This window comes from Mauremys mutica, chromosome 21 (genome assembly GCF_020497125.1).
Source record: "Mauremys mutica isolate MM-2020 ecotype Southern chromosome 21, ASM2049712v1, whole genome shotgun sequence".
NCBI lineage: Eukaryota > Metazoa > Chordata > Testudines > Geoemydidae > Mauremys > Mauremys mutica.
The window spans coordinates 1,793,334-1,814,343 of record NC_059092.1 but is presented as its reverse complement, the minus strand read 5'-3'; the positions used below and the strand labels follow the sequence as shown (position 1 = coordinate 1,814,343).

Genomic DNA, 21,010 nt, shown 5'->3' with positions numbered 1-21,010 from the left:
GGAAGTGCTTCTTCACAATGCACAGCCAGCCTCTGGCCAGGGAATGTTGCGAAAGTATGCGTAAAAGTACAACTTGGTTCAGAAACGAACTAGATAAGTCCATGGAGGATAGGTTCTCTGATGGCTATTAGCCGAGCTGGTCAGGTACGCAACCCCCCATGCTGGGTGTCCCTGAGGCTACCCTACAGCGTATGTCGGCAGAACTTATGTCACTCGGGGTGAATAAATCACTCCCTGGAGTGATGCAAGTTACACTGACACAAGTGCTTGTGTGGACAGAGCTTCTCCCACTGACACAGCTACCGCTGCTCATTGGGGGTGGATTTATTAAGTCAACAGGAGAGCTGCTGATTGTTCAGAGAAGCACCCAGGCTCTGGGATGTTCTTCTGAATGACTCTTTACGGTGTGCCGATTGCTAGCGCGAGTGTGTGGGACTCCCCGCCCCTCTGAGTGTCTGTTGCACCAGCAGGCAGGGGCGGCTTTATGAACTGTGGTGCCCGATTCGAATACCCGGTGGCACTCCAGGGCTTTGGCAGCACTTCGGCAGTGGGGGGTCCGCTCCGGGTCTTCCATGGCACCAAAGGACCCACCACTGCCGAAATGTCGCCAAAGACCCCTGGAGTGGACCCCCCCGCCGCCAAAATGCCGCTGAAGACCCCCGGAGTGGACCGCCGCCGGGTGAGTAAAAACAAAATGAAAAAGGTGCCTAATGCGCGGGGCCCTCTTAGGCGCAGGGCCCGATTCCAGGGAATCAGCCTAAGCCAGCCCTGCTTGCAGGACAATAGTTGGTGGTGGTGGCTCTGGCTTTTCATGTCTCATTCGCCAGGGTTGAGTGAGTTGCTATGAGGGGATGGGCACGAGCCAGCAGGCTGCTGGGCCAGCCCAGAAATGCTGGTTTCATGCTCTTTGCTCCCAGAAAGCCAATCCCTTGGGCGTCTACAAACTGAGTTACCAGGAGAGTCTCCTGTTGCTGGGATGCTGGTGCCACCTGGCACAAGGGGAAGCATTCCCAACAAGCGCTTCCTGGCCCTCCGAGCAATGGCCCGTTTCCAGCACTTGGCATACGTCTGAGCGCAGGTGCCAGAGTGCCTGGGTGCAAGGTGGACCTGATGGCCGCTCTGGCCACACCTGCTGACACGGGTGCCAATGAGCTGCCGGCCCCTGGTATTTCTAAAGAATCCTTCACTACAGGTGCCTGCTGCTAAGTACAAAGCCAACACACTGAACCCCGAAATCCAGCTGCCTCTGCCCCAGACTGCGGTGCTCAGAGCAGGACCGGTCCGATCCCGCCCTCTCTCTGCTGCGTTATTTCTGCACTGGGGAGACCGTATTCTAGGGCTGCTTATTTCAGCAAACAATAAGACGTAAAGACCCCCAGCTTTGCTTTTGGGGCCATTAGCCAGCTCCCGCCCACATGCTGTCCCCAAGCTGGGGCCAGCCTGAAGAGTGCATTAAACTGTAACGATTACATGAATTGAATGAGTATTATTAGCAACAGTAATTTAAGTTATTAATAGGCTGCCGCGCTCCGGCCGAGTTCCGTTAAGTCTCAGGACGTTCGATGGAGCACTCTCGATTTGGGCCTGCTAAGCCTGCCCCTAATCTGCATCCTTTAAACCTGCTCACTGCCACAGGCTCAAGCTGCAGGCTTTGTCTCGTTAATTCTTAATCAGCTTGGGTAGTGGCGATGCCTGGGAACAAGTGGCTGTTTTCCATCTCGCATTGTTTGTTGTAATCACTATGGTAACCAGCGGCAGCTAACCTGTAGTAAGCTAATGCAGATGGCGGGAGGGCCAGGGCTGGTTCTCCTTCGTCCATGTGCTCCTGTGGTCTGGGGGTGGGCAGGGGGAGGGGCACGGCACACTCCCCTGGCAGAGGATAAGCCGGGATTATTTGTAGGCGAATCCGGTGCAATCCTCTACCCCCCCCCCCTTAACTCTCTGCTCCCTGCCTCTCCTCAGCTGGGAATCTTCCCCTGCCTCCTCAATACGTAGCACCTCCCGTGGTCTTTGCTCTCCCTTAGGGGCTGCAAACACCCCGCTGAGCCCAGCCGCTGCAGCAGGGCTGCAATACAACTAGGCAAAAAGCCAGGAAAATCGGGGGAGCAGCGCGAGGGCGGGAAGGGCTTAGCAGCAGCCTGGGGTGACAGTAGGACAAGGGCAGTGGCCTGAGCGAAGGAAGGGAAAGTTTAAGACAGAGCTCTCTGGCGCACAGGAGAGAGGCTGTCCGCACGTCCTGGGAGACAGCAGCATGAGTCGAGCACAGAGTGGCCTGGCTTGTATCTGAACAGGCACAGCATGAGCAGCAGGCTTCTTGCACACCCTGGCCAGGAGCCTGGGGCCTGTCTGGGGATCGTGGCCTCAGAGGTTGTCTCAGTGCAGGCTGGAGGTGGCTGGGCAGCCCCCGGCCTTGGGCTCTGCCCCAGCAGTGCTGAGCACACAGCATTTCTCAGACTCCCATGCTGGGTTGGCGGAGGCAGCGTAGCGCCAAGTGCTACATGAAAACAGGGAGAGAACAGTGCCAGGCTCCGTGATGCCCACGGGATTCCCTTTGCTCCGGGACACGTGCTTCGCCCCTTGCGGTGGAAGAGCTGGAGCTGCCCTTACGAGACCCCTTCGAGGGTGAAATTTGCCCCCATGCAGAGGGACAGGACACACCTGCACCACTTCAGACCTGTTCCAGTGGGAGTGGGGTGATGTCTAGGCCTGGGGACTGCTCCCCAGAGAGCTGTCTCCTTAAGGTAACAGTAAAGCCCCACCACGCTGGCATTTCCTCCCAAGCACTCCCATTGAGCTGCAGCAAGGTAGCCTAGCGCACCGGTGCCAGGGCAGCACGTCTTTTGGGGGGGCTCGAGCCGCAGGCTGAGAATGGCGCTGCCTGTTACTGTGTCCGTTTCAGCTTTGAGGCTGCTGCTTGTCTCCCTGTCGTCTCCTGGAGCCGGTGCAGAACAAGCTGCTCTCTGCCCGCGGATAGGGCAACGCCTGCCCAGGTTTGCCCCACTGTTTCTTGCAGCCCACAGCCACTTTAGAGCGACTCTAGCTATCGAAAACCCAGCACAATGGAGCAGGTCCCCTAAGCAATGATTTACAGCAGTTTGTTAGCCTGGCTGCAGGCACAGGGCTGAACATTGTGCAGCAGGTTCTTTCTGTTACGGCTTTGAGAGAATACGAGCCCCAGTGGAGCGTGCTCTGAAATGCCCGAGTGTGATCAGCACTCAGAGCGGCGCATTCACCCACAGGGACAGCGAGTTCCAGGCATTCCTGGGCAGCGCCAGCTCCTCACAGGGGCATTGGCACATTTCGTCCCAGACGTAAAGTTGCCACTTGCAGCAAATGCAGTTTCAGGGTTTCAAAAAGACATTTTACCCTGTTCAAAATGGCAACACTTTGCTTCCAGGGGCCCTTCAGTTTCCCCAGCAGTCAATGCCGGGCGCCTTTCACCCAGGCCTGGGAAGGAGAAGAAAGGCCCTTCCCCATTTGCCAAAACTTGGGTCATATTCCAGCCCATCCCCCAAAGTTTTGCTGGAGTTGTTTTTAGCCTGGAGTCTGTGCAGTGGAGCGCAGGGTTTGTTCTTCAGATAACGGCTTGGCCCCTTCCGCTTCCCGCTGGGCAGCACCCGCCACCAGTGGGAACCGAGCAGTGTGCGCCGTGTGCCCGGGGCGGCTCCAGGCCCCAGCACGCCAAGCGCGTGGCAAGCACGGCAAGCCACGGGGGGGCACTCTGCCGGTCGCTGCAAGGGCGGCAGGCAGGCTGCCTTTGGCGGCAGCCTGCAGAGGGTCCGCTGGTCCCGCGGCTTCGGTGGACCTCCCGCAGGCTGCCGCCGAATCCACGGGACCGGGGACCTCCCGCAGGCTGCCGCCGAATCCACGGGACCGGGGACCTCCCGCAGGCTGCCGCCGAATCCACGGGACCGGGGACCTCCCGCAGGCTGCCGCCGAATCCACGGGACCGGGGACCTCCCGCAGGCTGCCGCCGAATCCACGGGACCGGGGACCTCCCGCAGGCCAGCCGCCGAAGGCAGCCTGCCTGCCGTGCTTGGGGCGGCAAAATGCCTAGAGCCGCCCCCGCGTGTGCCCTTTGCACCCGAGCCCTTCCCAGCATCTCGACTGCACAGTCCTCAAGCCCTTCTGGCTCTTGCGCTTGGACTGCTCCCATTCTGCCCGTGGGGAAATGGCAACGCTGAGCACGCTCACAGCCAGCCCCAGCAAATGCCTGGCGCTTTATTAGGAGACCGCAACATGGGATATTAGCGCTCCAGGGCCAGAGTCTGCTGTCACTGCCACCGGTGTAAATCCGGAGTAACCACTCTGAAGTCAAAGGAATTGCACCAGAGGAAAACCAGCAGGAGGTCAGAGTCAGTCCCTGCGCAGGTTCACTTAACACAGTGAACGTGACCCGCCCATCTCCCCCGAGAGGTGGCCACACCGCGTGCAGATCTGAAGGGTGGTGGGTTTAGCACAGACTTTCAGTGCTGCCTGGGTATTAAACGGACTGGGTGTCCCATGGGCAGACCAAACAAATGTACGAGAGAGCAACAAAAGCCAGCAGCTGGTGCAGAGACAATCCGGAGGTCGCTGGCATATGGCAAAGCAGTTTACTCACACATTCAGTATGCTGATAGTCCCAATCATAGGCTGCATTAAGCAAAACTGAACCTGCACAGATTAACCCATTCTAGATTACTTGGGAATTGGCAATTATGGATTTAAAATGTGCCCGTTCACACGATTAGCAGCTAATCTGGTCAAGTGCCATTAGTGGTGAGTTAATTAACAGATTTAAAATGTTAAAAAACAGAAGAGCACTTAAGTGCTACCAACATCTGGGTCCCTTGTGTGCACGTCCATATGCCTGCTGCTCTGGCAGCACTGGCCAGGAAGCCTATGGCAGGAGTGGTGGCAGTGCGTGGGGGTGGCAGGAGCTGTGGTACCATGCGGGGCAGCGCTGGGCACGGGGCAGTGGGCATGGTGTGGCAGGAGCTGTGGTTCCAAGCAGGGTGGCGCTGGGCACGGGGCAGTGGGCGCACGGGGTGGCAGGAGCTGTGGTGCCATGCAGGGCGGCGCTGGGCATGGGGCAGTGGGCACAGGGTGGCAGGAGCTGTGGTACTGTGCAGGGCGGCGCTGGGCACGGGCAGTGGGCATGGCGTGGCAGGAGCTGTGGTACCATGCAAGGCGGCGCTGGGCACGGGGCAGTGGGCGCACGGGGTGGCAGGAGCTGTGGTTCCATGCAGGGCGGCGCTGGGCACGGGGCAGTGGGCGCACGGGGTGGCAGGAGCTGTGGTTCCGTGCAGGGCGGCGCTGGGCACGGGGCAGTGGACACAGGGTGGCAGGAGCTGTGGTTCTGTGCAGGGCGGCGCTGGGCACGGGGCAGTGTGCACGGGGTGGCAGGAGCTGTGGTGCCGTGCAGGGCGGCGCTGGGCATGGGGCAGTGGGCGCACGGGGTGGCAGGAGCTCTGGTTCCGTGCAGGGCGGAGCTGGGCACAGGGCAGTGGGCACGGCGTGGCAGGAGCTCTGGTACCGTGCAGGGCGGCGCTGGGCACGGGGCAGTGGTGTGTGTGCTGCAGTTTGAAGGCAGAGACGTCCCACTGGGGCTGTGCCGAGGTTGACCTGAAAAGAGCTGAATTGCATGGGCCAAGTCCGTGCATCGTCTCAGCATCCATTGCCCCAGCCGCTGTACGGTGGATTCCGGCCCATGATTCCTTGCTGCTGTCTGCATCCAGCGCCTCCAGCTGTTGCACTGGAAGGACCCCCCCAGAACCTCAGGCTGGCCCTGGGTGCCAGCAGCTGGTGCCTTGTCTCAGAGCAAGCAGCCCTGGGGCGCTGGGCTGGGGGGCGGGGGTGGGGCGTGGAGCAGAATAGCCAATATTGATTGATTGCAAAGGGCTGGTTCCAGCCTCCCTGGACGTGTCACCACCAGCCCAGGCAGAGAGGATACGAGCCCCTGCACCTCCCCCTAGCTCCCCACACATGGAAGCAGTGACTGTGCTCCCCACAGGTCCCCCGAGCCCGGGCTCCGGGGCAGCCGCTGCACCTCAGAATCCCCAGCTCCTTGGCTCTGAGCCAGTTTGCCAGAGCCCCCTTGTTTGCCCTCCTACGGAATGAGCCGAGCCCCGATGCCCTCGCTCTGGGGGCTGCGGACGAGCTGTGCCTGTACCCCTGACCAGCCACATGGCACTCAGGAGAAGGGGGTGGGGTGTGGACAGGACACCAGGCAGGGGTGACGCTCCCCTTGTGACCCAGGTTAACTGTGCCGTGCAGACAAGCCCAGAGGGTGGGGAGCCCCGCTGAGAGCCAGCTGCAGCTCCCTGCAGCGCGTGAGCCCCAAGGGTGCTGGAACAATGGGGAGGGTGCTGAGAGCCCTGGAACCGAACTGCAAACCCTGTGTGTGATGGACCCACCGCCAGCCACCCCGAGTGCCCGCACCCCACCCCTGGGCGGGGGAAAGGGCCCAGAGAAGCATGGAGTTCCTCTGAGCCTCCCCTCCTGCTGTTGTGCGGTGCCTGTGCTGGAGAGAAGGGGGCGGTGCTGTCACCGTTCAAGTGCTGCGAGCCAGGGGCAGCCAGAGCAATGGGGTGACCCTGGAACAGGACGAGGCAGGCTGGCTGGACACTGAGCTAATCTCACCCCAAACCCCAGGCAGAGCTGCCACGGACACCGGGGAGCGAGAGAGGGGACGTGGCTGTGGTCCAGTCTCCCAAGGGGGCCATGGGCACTCCATGCCTGAGCACACCAGGCTGCGGGGGGACCCTGAGGTGCTGGCAATCAGGGTGTGAGAGCCACAGGCCCAGGGGTGTTGGTGTGTTTTGTGCCCAGGGACTGGCCAGGCTCCCACCAGGGGCAGCTCCAGCCCGAGGCAGCTTTGGCTCCAGCCTGGAGGCCTGCACCAGGGGGCGGGGGCCCCTTGCGCTGGGGGCTGTGCTGCCATAGACAGCAGGGGTCAGCTCCTGCCTCAGAGCCCGTACCCGATACTGGCTATCCAGTGCCCTGGGCCGGCCGGGGAGCTTCCTGCAGCTGAATAACGGGGGGCCGAAGCCTTGCGACCGACCGAGAGCGAGCGAGCGAGCGCGCCGCGGGCGTTTGGGCAGAGCCGGCGCCTGGCCGGGGGATCTGGCCAGGCTGTGTGGAGAGCACACCCAGCCTCAGCCCTTCTCACCGTTACAGGGATCAATTATTAAGGTGCCTGGGATCTTTTGGATAACAGAGCAGAGTATTTATTGCTCTTCCTTCTTAAAATATTCAACAGGTTTGTATTGAGGGCTTAATAACCAGCTCCCCGCGGCAAGCCCCAGAGCCAGCGTATCCTGGTGCCGGATGAGCTGGGGGCTCTGTAGAGACGCTGGCTCCAAGTGCCGGTTTCTAATTGGCAGCCTCCCAGGTGTGTTCCTAGCTGGCCGTCCCGTGCAGCGTGCCTGGCACTTGGGCTGGTCGGAGCTAGCACCAGTCGCTGCCTGAAATCCAGCACCCTCTGGCTAGGAAATGAGTCTGGGCTCTGGGTGCAGATCCCCTTGGGCAGGTCTCTGCACCCGTGAAAACACCATCCCTGCGGGGCAGTGGGGCTGCGGCTGGCAGAGTGCCCTGGATACATGGACGTGCCGGAGGCACCCCCTGTGCAGGGGCCCTGGCTGATCAGGAGGGCGGTTATGGGTGAAGCTTGTGATGCTGCTGCCCACCCAGCCTGTGCTGGTGCCCACTGCCTGCCGTGGGTTTATCCTGAGCAGGCCACGGTCCCCTCCGGAGCTGTTCTCAGCCTGGCATCCACCCTGGCCTGCAGAGTGCATGGCAGTGCCCCAGCGACTGGCTGCTTCTCTCTCTCCATCCCCCAGCACCTCCAGGGCCACCTCCAGGGCCCAGCTCTCTTCCCACTTGCCATTCCTGCCCCGACATCACGTTCTCGCTATCTCGCTCCTGGGAACCCTGGACCAGACTGGTCCCTGATGTAACCCCAAAGGCCCTAAACTAGACCCCTACCAACAAGCAGTGGCTCTGTGCTCAGAACTAGGGCTGAAGCGGAAATCACCAAACTCCTGTTCCTGGCTCCCCCAGGCAGTCGCCTGCTGCCCCTCCCTGCGCCCCAGACCTGGGTCAGTTTTTCTCCGCTTTGTGCTGTGTCTCTACGAGCTGCACCATGGCTCAGCAGCTGTGCCAGGCCCCCTCCCTGGCAGGATGGGCTTCACCGAACCGTGGTGCGGAGCTTCTCCAAGCCCAGCAGGCCCAGGGCAGGGGGTGCAGCCACAGCCATTTGCCCACCCCTGCTTAGCCCGGGAAGCAGGCTGGAGTTCTCTGTCCTACAGCGACTTGCTCTGAGTTCCTGGACTTGAGACAAGGCCTGGGCACGGAAGCGACTGACACCGCGTGTGCGTGTGCGTGTGTGCGATGAATTCAGCCCCACCGGCTGAGTCATGCTCGGTGCAACTCCACTGAGTCCCAGGGATTTACACCGGCGATGGATTTGGCCCAACGCTCTTTGCTTCTAATGATGGTGCAGATACATGTGCTATTTGCAAAGGCCACTTGCCTCGCAGCCCTGGGCAATGGATTCGCACTGCTCTGTTACTGTCATGCCGCGCTGCAGGCTGAGCGCTAGTGCCACAGGAGAGTGTCTGCAGCCTTGGGGCTGGTAACCTGAAGCCGCCGGAGCTGGAGGGGAGGGAAGGAAGCCGCAGGAGAGATCTGAAAAGAGGAGCGAGGGGCTGCGGCTGCGAGTTGAGGTGCAGGGGAGCTGCCGACGGCATGCTTAGCGCAGGCTGATGTGGTGCCGGATCTGGGCATGAGCGATACTGTCCCTAGGATTGTTGGCCACCAGTGGTTAGCAGCAGGCTACTAATAGCAGACCCTTGGTAGCCCACTGGTCTCGATTTATCCTGATATCAGAGGGCTTTCATTGGCGGAATTTCTTCCTGGCAAAGTGCTGAGTGCTGGGCACCTGCCTGCAGCAGAGCGGCATCCCGTGCTCCCTGGGACCCATGCTGGGCCCATGCAGGCCTGGCCCATCAGCATTCCTGGCCCCGACGCAGTGGATAGCCAGCGCGGCTTTCTCGGAGCTGGGCACTGCCCTAGGGAGCTTCACTGGCCCTCTGAGTGCTGGGGTGATTTGAACAGGTCCCCGTCGCTTTCAGGCCGCTGGGCCCAGAGCCCTGGGTCTGCCTGAGACCGCTCCCTGGGAGGAGCGAGCGGGGCTGAGCCGAACGCCCCTCCGCGTGCCGCTTACCGGCTGAGAGAACCGCAGCCCTGTGTGCCAGGAGGGACCTCCCCCCCTTCCTAGCTCAAGGAGGGCACTGCCGCGTGGAGCTCTGTTCCCGGGCCGTGCTGCCAGCGCAGCCTCAGCCAGGCCGTCCCCTCGGCGGGCCTGCTGGCCCCGCTCTCAGAGGAGGAGGAGGAGGAGAACCTTTCCTGACACCTCGGGTCCAGGCAGCTGGAGCTGGGGAGACGTCCTAGCGCCGGCAGGGGAAAGTGCCAAGCGTGGTACTGCCCTGCGCTGGGCCTGGGGGCCGGGGGTGCTCAGGGCATGGCCTGGGGAGGGGGCTGGAATGCAGGAATTCACCCCCCGCCCAGCTTTCCTGGCCAGTCCCTGTGTCTGCTGGTGGAGTCGGGGGCACTGGGCTGCAGGCGGGGGCCTGACGGGGCAGCACCCAGCAGCATGGCTGCCCCCTCCCACACCCGGGCATTGCTGGGTGCCCCACCTGCGGGCAGCAATAGCATGTTGTGGGATTGGTCATCTCAGTGCCAGGCTGAACCCGTGGCATGTGCTGGGGGATGGGCCAGGCCTGAATGTGGACCTGTTCGGATGAGTCCCCCGAGCTGCAGATGGGGCCCTGCATTCCCGGCCGGTTAGCCACTGTGCGGTGCAGCCTGCTCCGGGATCCCAGCTGAGCTCACGTCTCAAGAGCCCTTGCTGTGGGGGGCTCAGGCTGTGCAGCTCCCCTCGCTGTGCCAGCTGGTGTAGGGGCTTCCCAGTCAAAGGGGCATTGCTCTCCGCAGCCTAGTGCTTGTGCCCCATGCTGGCATCTCCTTCCCTCCCCTTTCCCAGGGTGACTCTCTCAGTCCTAGGCCACCCGTCAGAGGGCTGCCTGGCCGTCCCGCGGTCTGCCTGATACTGCACAGTGCAGTGCCCGGCGAAAGCAGCGCGTCCCCAAGTGGAGTTGTGCTGCCTGCAGCTAACTGCTTCCCCTGGGGAGGGAGAATGGAGACCCGCCATCCTCTCAGCCCCTCCCCCTGCAGTCCGTAACTGCAGGCAGCGGGAGCCGTGCTGGAGGAAGGAGTGTGGGATCTGGCCCTCATGCCCATGGGCACCACCATGCTGCCGCTTTGCCCCATGCACTGCAGGGCTTGGCTGTGACAGGATGGAGCTGGGGGGATCTGCGGGCTCTGAACAGTGTCAGTGTCGGGGCACCAATGAGATTGCGTGCGGAGGTGCCAGAAACCTAAAAAAAAAAGCACCTGGCAATATTAGCACATCCACGGGGAGGGTGTCTGCGCCAGACCGTGCGGAGCCCTGCTCTGAGTGCATCAGCCAGGGATAACGGCCTGGACGCTCGGGGCTGGCTGGCTAACTTTGCCCCCTCAGCTCACTCTCTGCTGCACTCCCGCGCCGAGGGGGAGCCCACACTGCCGTGGGGGCCTCGCCTGGCACCCAGCCGGAGGAATCCCAGAGCTGCCGGCTCCTCTGGTTGCTAACACTTGGTCTGGGCATAAAGTTTAAGCCACCAGCCCGAGTAATTCAGTTGCTGGATGGGTTCTTCTCTATCATCCCAATTATTTCATTACAGCTTCTTCCTCTGCTGTGATGGGCAGGGCCAGCCGCAGCGTCTGTGTTTATTGGACGCCTAATCTGCTTATTTAAAAATACTGCTAAATTGCAGTGTCCAAAAACAGCCGAAGGAACGAGATTAGCCTAAGCACACTCATTAACGGAATGACCTCCCGTGGCGGCTGCTGCCTCTGCAAGGGGAACGAGGGGAGCGCCGAGCGAGAGCAGAGCAGAGGGGTAATGCACCCCCACACGGTCACACATGGCGCTCCCTTCTGGAGGACGGCTGGGTGGGGGCTGTGGCGTGTGCTCTGCTGTTCGGTGCATTGCTGTCTGCCACAGGGCTGCTCAGCTGCTCTGTCCTCCTGGCTCCTGCCTGCCCTGCCCCCTGAGCATCTCCAGCGAGCTGCTGCATCCTTCCCTGTGCCCGGCCTGTCTGGGCAGCACGTCATGCCAGTCCCACAGGATCCAAGTGCTCGTGACTCCAGAGGGAATTGAGCGCACTCAGCCCTTCCCTGGAGATTGATCCTTTCCCCTCCTCAGCTCGTGTTCCCTGGGCACTGAGCCTTATCCTGGTCACTTTTCCTGCCGTGGTGCCTGTGTCTCTGTAGGCATCTGCAGCCCACGTGCCATCTCTGCCAGCACGTCCGAGTGGTGTGGGGTGCACGCATGCCCGGGCAGCATGGGCCATGTGCCTAGGAGGTGTTTGGCAATCCCAAAGCCAGCTGGGAGGATGTGGCATTATTATTCAGCCTGCGTGGAAGCCCTGCACCAACCTCTTCAGTGGCTGCCCTGGCTGAGCAGAGAGCATCCTAACAAACCTGTAACAGCCCCTTCCATGGGTCAGCAGGGGCTGAACCTAGGGCCTGCACCGCCAGAAGGCTCAACTGAGCCACAGGAGTAAGTCTTAGCTGCTGTAGGCTTTATCCTCCATGCAGACCAGCCCCTAAAGAGGGTAATTAAGTGACGTTGTGTGTGGCACAGAGCATCCTACACACTGTTGTAATAATCTTCGTACGGAACATGCGTTGGGAAGTATCATTTGAAAACGAACAACTCTGATCATTAATATTTGTGTGTGACGGATGTACGCGGTGGGTGTAAGGGGTTGTGGCTGTCTGCTGCAATTATCAACACAGTGTGTTTAAATCAGGCACGTCAGGAGGAGCTGTAAACAAGGCTGCACTAGACAACGGCCTGGTCTACACTACAGAGCTAGGGTGACGCAAGCCAGCTTATGTCGACCTAACTCTGTAAGTGTCTAGACTAGGATTTCGCTCCCGCCAATGTCACCACCCCTTTACGCTGATGTAATAACGCCACCTCCACGAGCGGCATAGCGTCAATGTAGTTGGGGGGATGCAGTGTCAGTGCAAACACTGAGTCGCTTATGTTAACTGTTGCTGCTTTCCGAAGCCATCCCACAATGCCCCCGCTGACCGTACAGTTGCTCCAAGCGCTCCTGGTGAGGACGCGCACTGCCGACACAAGGAGTGTCATGTGCACACTCAAAAACGATTTCACTACTGCGGCGGCTCCATGCAGATGTACATTAGGTCAACCCTAGTGTAGATGTGCCCATAGGAATTTGTTTACTTCCCAAGCACTTTGAAGGACAATGAGAACCTAGTCACATATTCTGTAACCAGACCCATCAAGGGGTGGAGGCGAACCTCCCACTAATACGTGTGGGAGAAGACAGCATGGGTCTGTACCCAGCAGGAGAGGGAAGTTTAATCTGGGTTTTACTTCTCAGAAGGATCCATTTCAAAGATTTACTGGTCTATAAAGATGCGGGGGTGGGTTGGGGGGCTGGAACTGCAGTGATAAGCTATTGAATCAATCTTTGTATCCCGTATTACTGTAGTACAACAGTGGATAGAGAGAGGTCTTTTCTGAACAGTCATGGCACACTGGGGACTGAGATCTTTGGGGCTTGTCTGTAGTATTGCTAAGTGAGGAAAGAGGGTTACTGAATGATATTATGCTTTAAAGTCTGTGGCCAAACAGGGAGAAAGAGGTCTCCCCCCGCCCCCGCAGACGGGAGGGAATGTCACAGTTCTCTCCTTGTCTCCTGTGTAAATTAAGCAGGGTGGAATGAAAACAATGGAAGCTCCATTTACACAGAAATCATACAGGGGAACGGGAAGCCCACTGAAAGGCAAGACCAGCGTGAGGACATCCTGCCTCTTGAAACAAGTTCATTGAACTTTGGAAGATATAAGCCAGGAGAGAAGCCACCCCTGGCATCCATCACTAGACAGACACTCTTGCAAACTGAGAAGGATGGGTCCTTCGACCAAGGGGGCTTAAAGTCTCTGGGAACTGAATGAGAAACCTGCTTAGGCAAAGATTGAATCTTGCTAGATGTGCTTTTGTGTCTTTAAAGGGATGAAGGACCCCTTAATTTCTCTGAGCTGTTCAGGAGAGGGCTGGCCATTGCAAAGCACATGGGTTGGGGAACATTCGGGATGGGGAGTGTGCTGGAGTCACCTTGCTGGTTGCAACCAAGGCTGGTGGGATGGTGGGACTGTAGCTAGGCTGCTGGGGTCAGAGCTGCTGGCCCTGGGCTGTCTGGTACACAGAGGGGCAGGGCAGGGCAGGGCTGTCCCTAGGGGGATGCGGAGCCCAGGACAAATCAGCCCCCCACCGGCTTGGGGGTCTCGCGTTGCATCGGTGGCTGGGCCCCGGGTATGGGGCCGGCAGCTGGGAGCCCGGGGGTGCTGCAGCACCCCTCCCCCCCCCGACACACACTTACTTCCTGCACCTATGTCTTCCGGGACTGACTGCACCGGCCAATCGCAGCGGCCCATGGGGCCCCCCAAAGCGCAGGGCCCGGAGCAGTTGCCCCGATTCCCCCTACCCAAGGGACGGCTCTGACTCAGGGTGTGGCCTGCATGCTGGGAGCTGGCTGGGAGCGACAGCAGCAGAGCACTGTCAGGCACCCAGTGTTGCAGGCAGGTGGTGACAGCCCCTCGCTGGTCTGCATTGCACCTGAAACCCTTCAGAGTGTCTCAGCCCCACGGGGCCGTCACACCACAGCAGGGCGCGGGGGCAGCTGAGCCCATGTGTTGTACCCACGGGCAGGGCCGGCTCCAGCTTTTTTGTCGCCCCAAGCGGCGAAGGGGGGAAAAAAAGATAAAGCCGCGATCGGCAGCATTTCGGTGGCAGCTCTACCGCGCTGCTTCATTCTTCGGCAGCGGGTCCTTCGCTCTGAGAGGGACCGAGGGACCCGCTGCCGAATTGCCGCTGAACACCTGGATGTGCCGCCCCTTTCCATTGGCCGCCCCAAGCACCAGCTTCCTTTGCTGGTGACTGGAGCCGGCCCTGCCCACGGAGGGTGGGGGGGCAGGGTCGGGTCATGCCATAGCAGGGCAGGGGGCATCTGCACATCACTGCTGACAGCTGCATGAAACTCGAACCCAGAGCAGTGTTTTCCATGGGCTGTGCGACTTCGTTTGGGGGCAGGGCGAAGGAGATTTACAGCAGCCTGCTCCCCGTCTCGTTTACAGCGGTGTTAGTGCCCAGACCAAGAACGGTGCCACTCCCCTCTACCTAGCCTGCCAGGAAGGCCACCTGGAAATCATACAGTACTTGGTGAAGGACTGCGGAGCAGATCCTCACGTGCGCGCCAACGACGGGATGACCCCGCTCCACGCGGCTGCTCAGATGGGTCACAACACCGTCATCGTCTGGCTGGTGAGTGCTGCCTGTGCCAGAATCTGTGCAGCCTGCGCGCGGGGCACTGCCCTCTTCGCAGCCCTTTGGCAGGCGATCGGGCTGGAGGGCAGGCTGGGCACGGGGCCAGAGGGGCTTTCGGGGCGGGGTTTGGAGCAGGGCTTTGCCATGGCGATGCTGCTGTAATTGCTGGGGGTGCTTAGCCATTTCCAGGCCCATGGAATTCGCACCCAGGTTCACAGAGCATGCGGGGAGCCGAAAGGGAGCTCTGCTCCCTCTCACGTCAGCTCGCACGAGGAGCCTGGCGCTGCCCAGACACTGGCGAGGGGCTTGGCTGACTGGCAGGTGGCTCGAACTCTGCCAGAGTCCCACTGGGCGAGGCCGTCTGAGCGCCCAGGCTCAGCACAAGAACAGCTGATGGGGGTTCATTAGCCCTGCTCCGAATCGACTCGAGCTGAGCCCCGGCTGCTGCTCCTGCACCGGGATACCTGCCACGCAGCCTCTCGCGCTGGTTAAGTCAGACCTAGATGGGCCCGGTCGCCCTGTCAGCACTCCGGCCTGAGCTGCTGGAGGCTCCAGGCTCCTGCTCCGCTGGCCCGGAGGTACCAGGCACTGCTGCCCGTCAGAGGGCCATGCTGCTGCTATCCTGCAACGCCCGTGCTGGGGGCCCAGGGCCCGCTGTAGGCAGCTGGCTGCTGCAGTGTCACGCAATGGACAGGGCTTGGACCACGCAACCTCTCTCTCCATTTTACAGATGAGCTTCACCAGCATCAGCTTGTCGGAGCAGGATGACGACGGCGCGACGGCCATGCATTTTGCTGCCAGCCGCGGCCACGCCAAAGTGCTGAGCTGGCTGCTCCTGCACGGGGGAGAGATCACCACCGACCAGTGGGGGGGGACGCCGCTGCACGACGCCGCTGAGAACGGAGAGCTGGAGGTCAGTGTGGTGCGGGTGGGCACAGCGCGAAGCTGCTGCAGGCTTTGCCCTGGGGAGGGCTGAGCTGTGGGAGGAAATGGAGCTGCCTCGGGGGCGGATCTGATTGTGAACAGAGTTTATTCTGCACTGGGAAAGCTCCAGTCAGTGAAAACTTATTAGAGGGTGAAGGCAGTGAAGGCATCCTGCCACAGCACCAGTGCACACTGGTACAACACCGCCCCGCCACTGCACCGCCCTGCCAAGGCACCAGTGCACACTGGTACAACACCGCCCTGCCACTGCACCGCCCTGCCACGGCACCAGTGCACACTGGTACAACACTGCACCGCCACTGCACCGCCCTGCCACAGCACCAGTGCACACTGGCACAACACTGCCCCTCCACTGCACCGCCCTGCCACAGCACCAGTGCACACTGGTACAACACTGCCCCGCCACTGCACCGCCCTGCCACGGCACCAGTGCGCACTGGTACAACACCGCCCCGCCACTGCACCGCCCTGCCACGGCACCAGTGCACACCGGTACAACACTGCCCCGCCACGCCACAGCACCAGTGCACACTGGTACAACACTGCCCCGCCACTGCACCGCCCTGCCACGGCACCAGTGCACACTGGTACAACACTGCCCCACCACTGCACCCCCCTGCCATGGCACCAGTGCACACTGGTACAACACCGCCCTGCCACTGCACCGCCCTGCCACAGCACCAGTGCACACTGGTACAACACTGCCCCGCCACGCCACAGCACCAGTGCACACTGGCTCAACACTGTCCCGCCACTGCACCGCCCTGCCACAGCACCAGTGCACACTGGCACAACACTGCCCTGCCACTGCACCGCCCTGCCACAGCACCAGTGCACACTGGCACAACACCGCCCTGCCATGGCACCAATCTGCCAAGGTATCGCCCTGCCACAATATTGCCCTGCCATGGTACCACCCAGCTATAGCATCCGAACACAGTACCAGCCTGCCATGGCAGGCCAGCACAATACCAGCATGTGTAAGACCCTGACACAGCTCTGTCCTGATGTACCATACTGAGTGGGATCTGGCCTCACCCCCTCCCTGCCACCCCAGTCCGAGTGTGGTTCAGGTTCATCTGGGGTCGGGTGTGTAGCAGCCCCTCCCCTGCCCCAGCTGGATCTGCCCCTGCCAAACCCTCCATCATGCCCTCCTTGTATCTCCTTCCAGTGCTGTCAGATCCTCGTGGTGAATGGTGTCAGCTTGGGGCTCCGTGACCAGGATGGCTACACGGCCGCTGACCTCGCCGATTACAACGGGCATAGCCACTGCGCCAAGTACCTCCGCACCGTTGAGAACATGGTGCGGCCCCCGCACTGCCACCCCCCCCCCCCACGGCCTTTGGCTACGGCTCCCCCGGAGGCCCAAGGCGCTAGAGTGTGGAGCAGGGAGGCAGGCAGAGGAGGGAGTCGGGGCTGGGGCAGCTCTGGCTGCATTTTTATCTCCCGTTTGCTAAGTTCAGACACAGGGGAGCTGACTTCAGAAACCATTGGGGCTGGACATTCAGTAGCAGCTGGGCCACGTGCCTTCTCCTAGCACCAATGGGCTCAGCAGCTCTGCCCCTCCTGCCAGGCCTCAGTCAGTGTCCCAAACTCATCCAGACAGCCCAGAGCCAGAGCGCAGGGGGCCGCTGAGAGAGAGGGATCTCCAGAGCCCCCAGCCAGTGCCAGCCATGGACCGGTGGAGCCCACAGGCACTGCCCCTCCCTCCAGAGGCAGGGCCCTTCCAGACACACCCACTCCCAGGTACCGGGGCACCCAGCCCAGTGGAACCAGGGGCCCTGGCCTCCCTCCTTGCAGAGCCTGCTGCCGCATTGTTCCTTGCTGGGTTTTCCACCAGCCCGTTGTGCTCAGCAGCAGCTGATTTGCTGGTGACTGGCTGGCTGCGGCCGGGCCCCTTTGTTGCAGGTTGTTGCTGGAGGGGGGTAGCACCACGCCCAGCTCCCGAGGGACGCCCGGGCCCTGCCACGCTGCGGGAGCTGAGCAGTCCTGGTGTGTTTCCCTGCCCCGGCTCAGCTCTGACAGACTCCAAGGACACCATTCCTGGAAACCAGTATCACTTCGGCTTGCTATTGCGAGGGCCAATGAGCGCATGGCAGCTGGAGGTTACCCTGAGCAGCGGGCAGAAGGACTGCCCAGGGGCTCCCTGAGGAGCTGTGGCACATGCACGGGCCCCGTGGCAGGAGCCAGGCTGCAGCTGGTTATGAGCTTGCCTCCTGCAGGAGAAGGTGCCCAGCTGCTCCGTGAGCGCGTGCCACAGCGGGTGAGTGTCCCCCAGCCACCGGGCAACGTAAGCTGGGTCTCTGGGGGGCTGGGGGGCTCCTTGCTAGCTCTGCCCAGTTAGTGCCGGTGTTTTTACAGCTGTGCCAGGCTGGCCCTGAGGGTGCAGGGCTCCTGTGCCCTCTCAGGGGATGAACGTTCTCTCAGGGCATTTGCAGAGAGGCTGAGGAGCAGCTGGGTGTCTCCCACCTCCCCGGCACTTTAACCCTTTGCTCACCAAAGTCCTGTCCTTTGGCACATCCTACCTGACAAAGGGGAGCTCTCCAGACCCACAGGTGCTGGTTGTTCATAGGGCCAGGACCGTGCTCAGTGTCTCCAGCTTCCCAGGGCAGGAAGGCTCTGTGGGTGTGGGGCAGGGGCAGGGGCAGGGGCAGGGGCAGCTGGCCACACTGCATGCAGCTGACGGGCCCTGCTGGTGCGGGATTCAGGGAGCAGGCGATTCCCCCGTGAGCGTGGTGTCCTCCCACATCACCACATGGCCTGAGGCGAGGGGCTGGGGCCGTGTGGGGCACATGTGCTGGTTCTCAGAGGGGGCTGGAATCTTTGGGGGGAGCATCTGGCTGATCTGCAAGCGGCACCCCTGAAAAATCCACACCCCGGAGTGACGGAGTTAAGCCACCCTGAGTCCCCCTGCAGACAGCGTTAGGGCGACAAGAATTCTTCCGTCAGCCAAGCTCCCCATCTCGTGGAGGTGGATTAGCTACGCCGATGGGCTGGATCCCTACAGTGGCTCAGCTCTGCCGTCGTAGCCTTTCAAGTGTAGACAAGCCCTGAGACTCTCGCTCCACTTCTGCCGTGTCACTCACTCACCGGGGCAGCGGTTCCGGTCTCTCATCGCTATCCCCCGGCGACACGGACACCCCCTGCTGCACCACACGCTGGGCACTGCGCCAGCCCATTGAAAGGCAGTTGGTATAAAACGTGGGGAGGAAAGCGCCCCCTGGGTGTTTCTCTCCACAGCTCTCGCGCTCTGTGTCTGACCCGCTCGCTGCAGGGAGGCCAAGGAGGAGCCTCCATCCCTGCGAACGCTCTGTGTGCCCCTTCCCTGTTAGCAAGGAGAGATCGGGCCTGGTCCGGCCAGTGAAGGGCCAGGAAGTTCCTGCTCTGGGGGCTAGTGAGTCACTGGGGTGCAGGCCCCATGGAAGGGGGAGCTGGGCACAGTGCGCAGGTTGCCAGGCTGCTCACTGGAGGAAATTTTCCCTTGTTCTGGAGAGCAGAGGCCCTGGGCCTGTGGACGCTCATGCGCCTCCCCCAGAGAGCAGGTGTGAGCAGCACCGGGGGTCTGGGACAGGCAGTTCATTGGATCCCCTCCAGGATGGCACCAGTGGCACATCACGGGCTCTTGGGGCTTGCCCTGATGACTCCAGGCAAGTCCCATTGAGGCAGGTCCCGCAGAGCTCAGCGGCTCGGGTTGGTGGCTCTGGCGTTTGGCCCATCTCTAGTTATGAGTGTGACTTGGGGCTAGCAGGCAGCAGATTTACTGTCAGCTAATGAAACTTCTGGGTGTTACAAATGCAAGGGCCTTTCCGGGCGCGTCTCTCTGGGTGGCTACGGGCAGGATTCTGCTGATTCCAACCCGGTGCTGCTCGTTGCCGGTTCTCTCTGGAGCTGGTTGCTGAGATCCCACCATTGGCACAAAGCGATGCTAGTGAATTCCTGGCCACAGTGTTTCCCTGTGACTAACCCGGCCTGCGCGTGCTTGGCCTGCAGAGCGTGGAGCACAGAGTCCTGTCCCGAGACCCCTCGGCCGACCTGGAGTTCAAACAGCCCGATTCCGGCATGTCTTCCCCCAACACAACCATGTCTCTGCAGCAGGCGCACTTCGACCTCGGGTCGCCAACCAGCACCCTCTCCAACTACGATTCCTGTAACTCGAGCCAATCAAGCACTGGGGAGAAGAGGAGCAGCCAGCCCGGGGGCGAAGCCTCAAGTAAGTCCGGCTCTGCAAAGGGCTCCTTCTGCTCTCACAAAGCCACTGCTCAGCAGTGTCTGGAGCACAGCGTCTGGCTGCAAAGAGAAAGCAGCGGGCAGGGCTGGGGGCGAGAGCTGGGCACTGCAAAGCCCCCCAGGCCCTGCTCACATCCAGGTTTGTGTACAGAGCCCGAGAAGGGAGAAAAGCACCATTTAACCCCCCCCCCCCGCCCCGCCTCGCTACCAGCATTGGCACAGCCCTCTGGGCAGGGGTCAGAAGGGGTGAGGCTGGATGTCTCAGAGGGTCTGTACTGTCTACACTGCGGCTGGCCCAGGCCAGCGGAGAGGCGAAGGGGCTCAGGCTAAGGAGCTCAGGCTAAGGGGCTGTTTAATTGCAGTGTGGACGTTTGGGCTCAGGTGCAGCCCAAGGTCTGGGACCCTCGCACTTCACGGGGTCCTAGAACCCGGGGTCCAGCCCAAGTCTGGACATTACTAGAATTAAACAGCCCCTTAGCCCAAGTCAGCTGGGCTGGGTCAGCGGCAGTGCAGACATCCCCCGAGGGCCGGGTAATGTGGGGACTGGTGCTGGCTCTTCCCTCTGGAGCCTGCCTCCTGGGTCGATAGGCCCAGAGGCTGAGCTGCTTATAGGGCCAGCAGTGGTGAATAAGGGGCACGGGGAGTTGCTGTTCTAGAGAAATGTCCAATGCTACATGAGACTTAGCTGGCCACGTGGCTGGCGGTTCTAGGCTGTAGCTGATCAGAAGACAGGGATTTGCACAAGGTTTCCAGTAGCTGTAGTGCCTCCCCGTGACCTGCTTGGCATCCCCTCTCGTCTGCGATGCCCCAAGAAGTGCGAAAGCGCTGGCCCCTCGTTCACATCAGTCTCTCGAAGGGAGCACCACAGGGCAGCCCCGAGCTCGTCAAATGCATCACAACAACCAGAGCTAGTGCAGGAGCGCTCCGGCTGACACGCACGGCGTGAACGGGCCGACCTCTCTGGGAGATGGAGGCAGGAGCCTGTCCGCGCAGATGTGCAGCACGGGTGAGGAGCTGGCGAGAGCTGGGGCTGGCTGGACGTTGCAGTGCCCAGGCGTTAGGACTCTGATGCTGCCGCCTGACAGCCTAACCACCCGCTCATTTTTGCCTAGAATTATGGTGCTAAATCTCAGTCACTGTAACTCAAATGGCAATGAGAGCTGCTCCTGATACTGTTATATGGAGAGACAGGCAACTATCCTGCCGTTCTGAGCAGTTGGAGACGTTTGCCAGAAGGAGAGACGAGGTGTCAGGGATGGGAGGACGCTTGCTATCTTGGTGCCATTGCCAGCGCTGTATCCGGTTCTCTGCTGTGCAGGAGTGTTCAGAGTTTTGCTGCTGCTGAAATACTCGGGATGGGACTGACTGCTCCACTGCCATCTGGTGGAA

General features: G+C 61.1%; 1 protein-coding gene across 5 annotated transcripts in view; it reads left to right on the top strand.

Annotated features, from left to right (window-relative positions):
- ESPN (espin) overlaps positions 1-21,010 on the top strand; it is a 79,151-nt gene that overhangs the window by 16,232 nt on the left and 41,909 nt on the right. For 4 of the 5 annotated variants that reach the window (XM_044996399.1, XM_044996401.1, XM_044996403.1 and 1 more), the window contains exons 3-6: positions 14,260-14,446; positions 15,180-15,362; positions 16,566-16,697; positions 19,385-19,604. In XM_044996399.1, coding sequence (XP_044852334.1) covers positions 14,260-14,446; positions 15,180-15,362; positions 16,566-16,697; positions 19,385-19,604 — 722 coding nt within the window. The remainder of the gene's footprint in view (positions 1-14,259; positions 14,447-15,179; positions 15,363-16,565; positions 16,698-19,384; positions 19,605-21,010) is intronic. The other variant, XM_044996400.1, reaches the window with a different exon arrangement.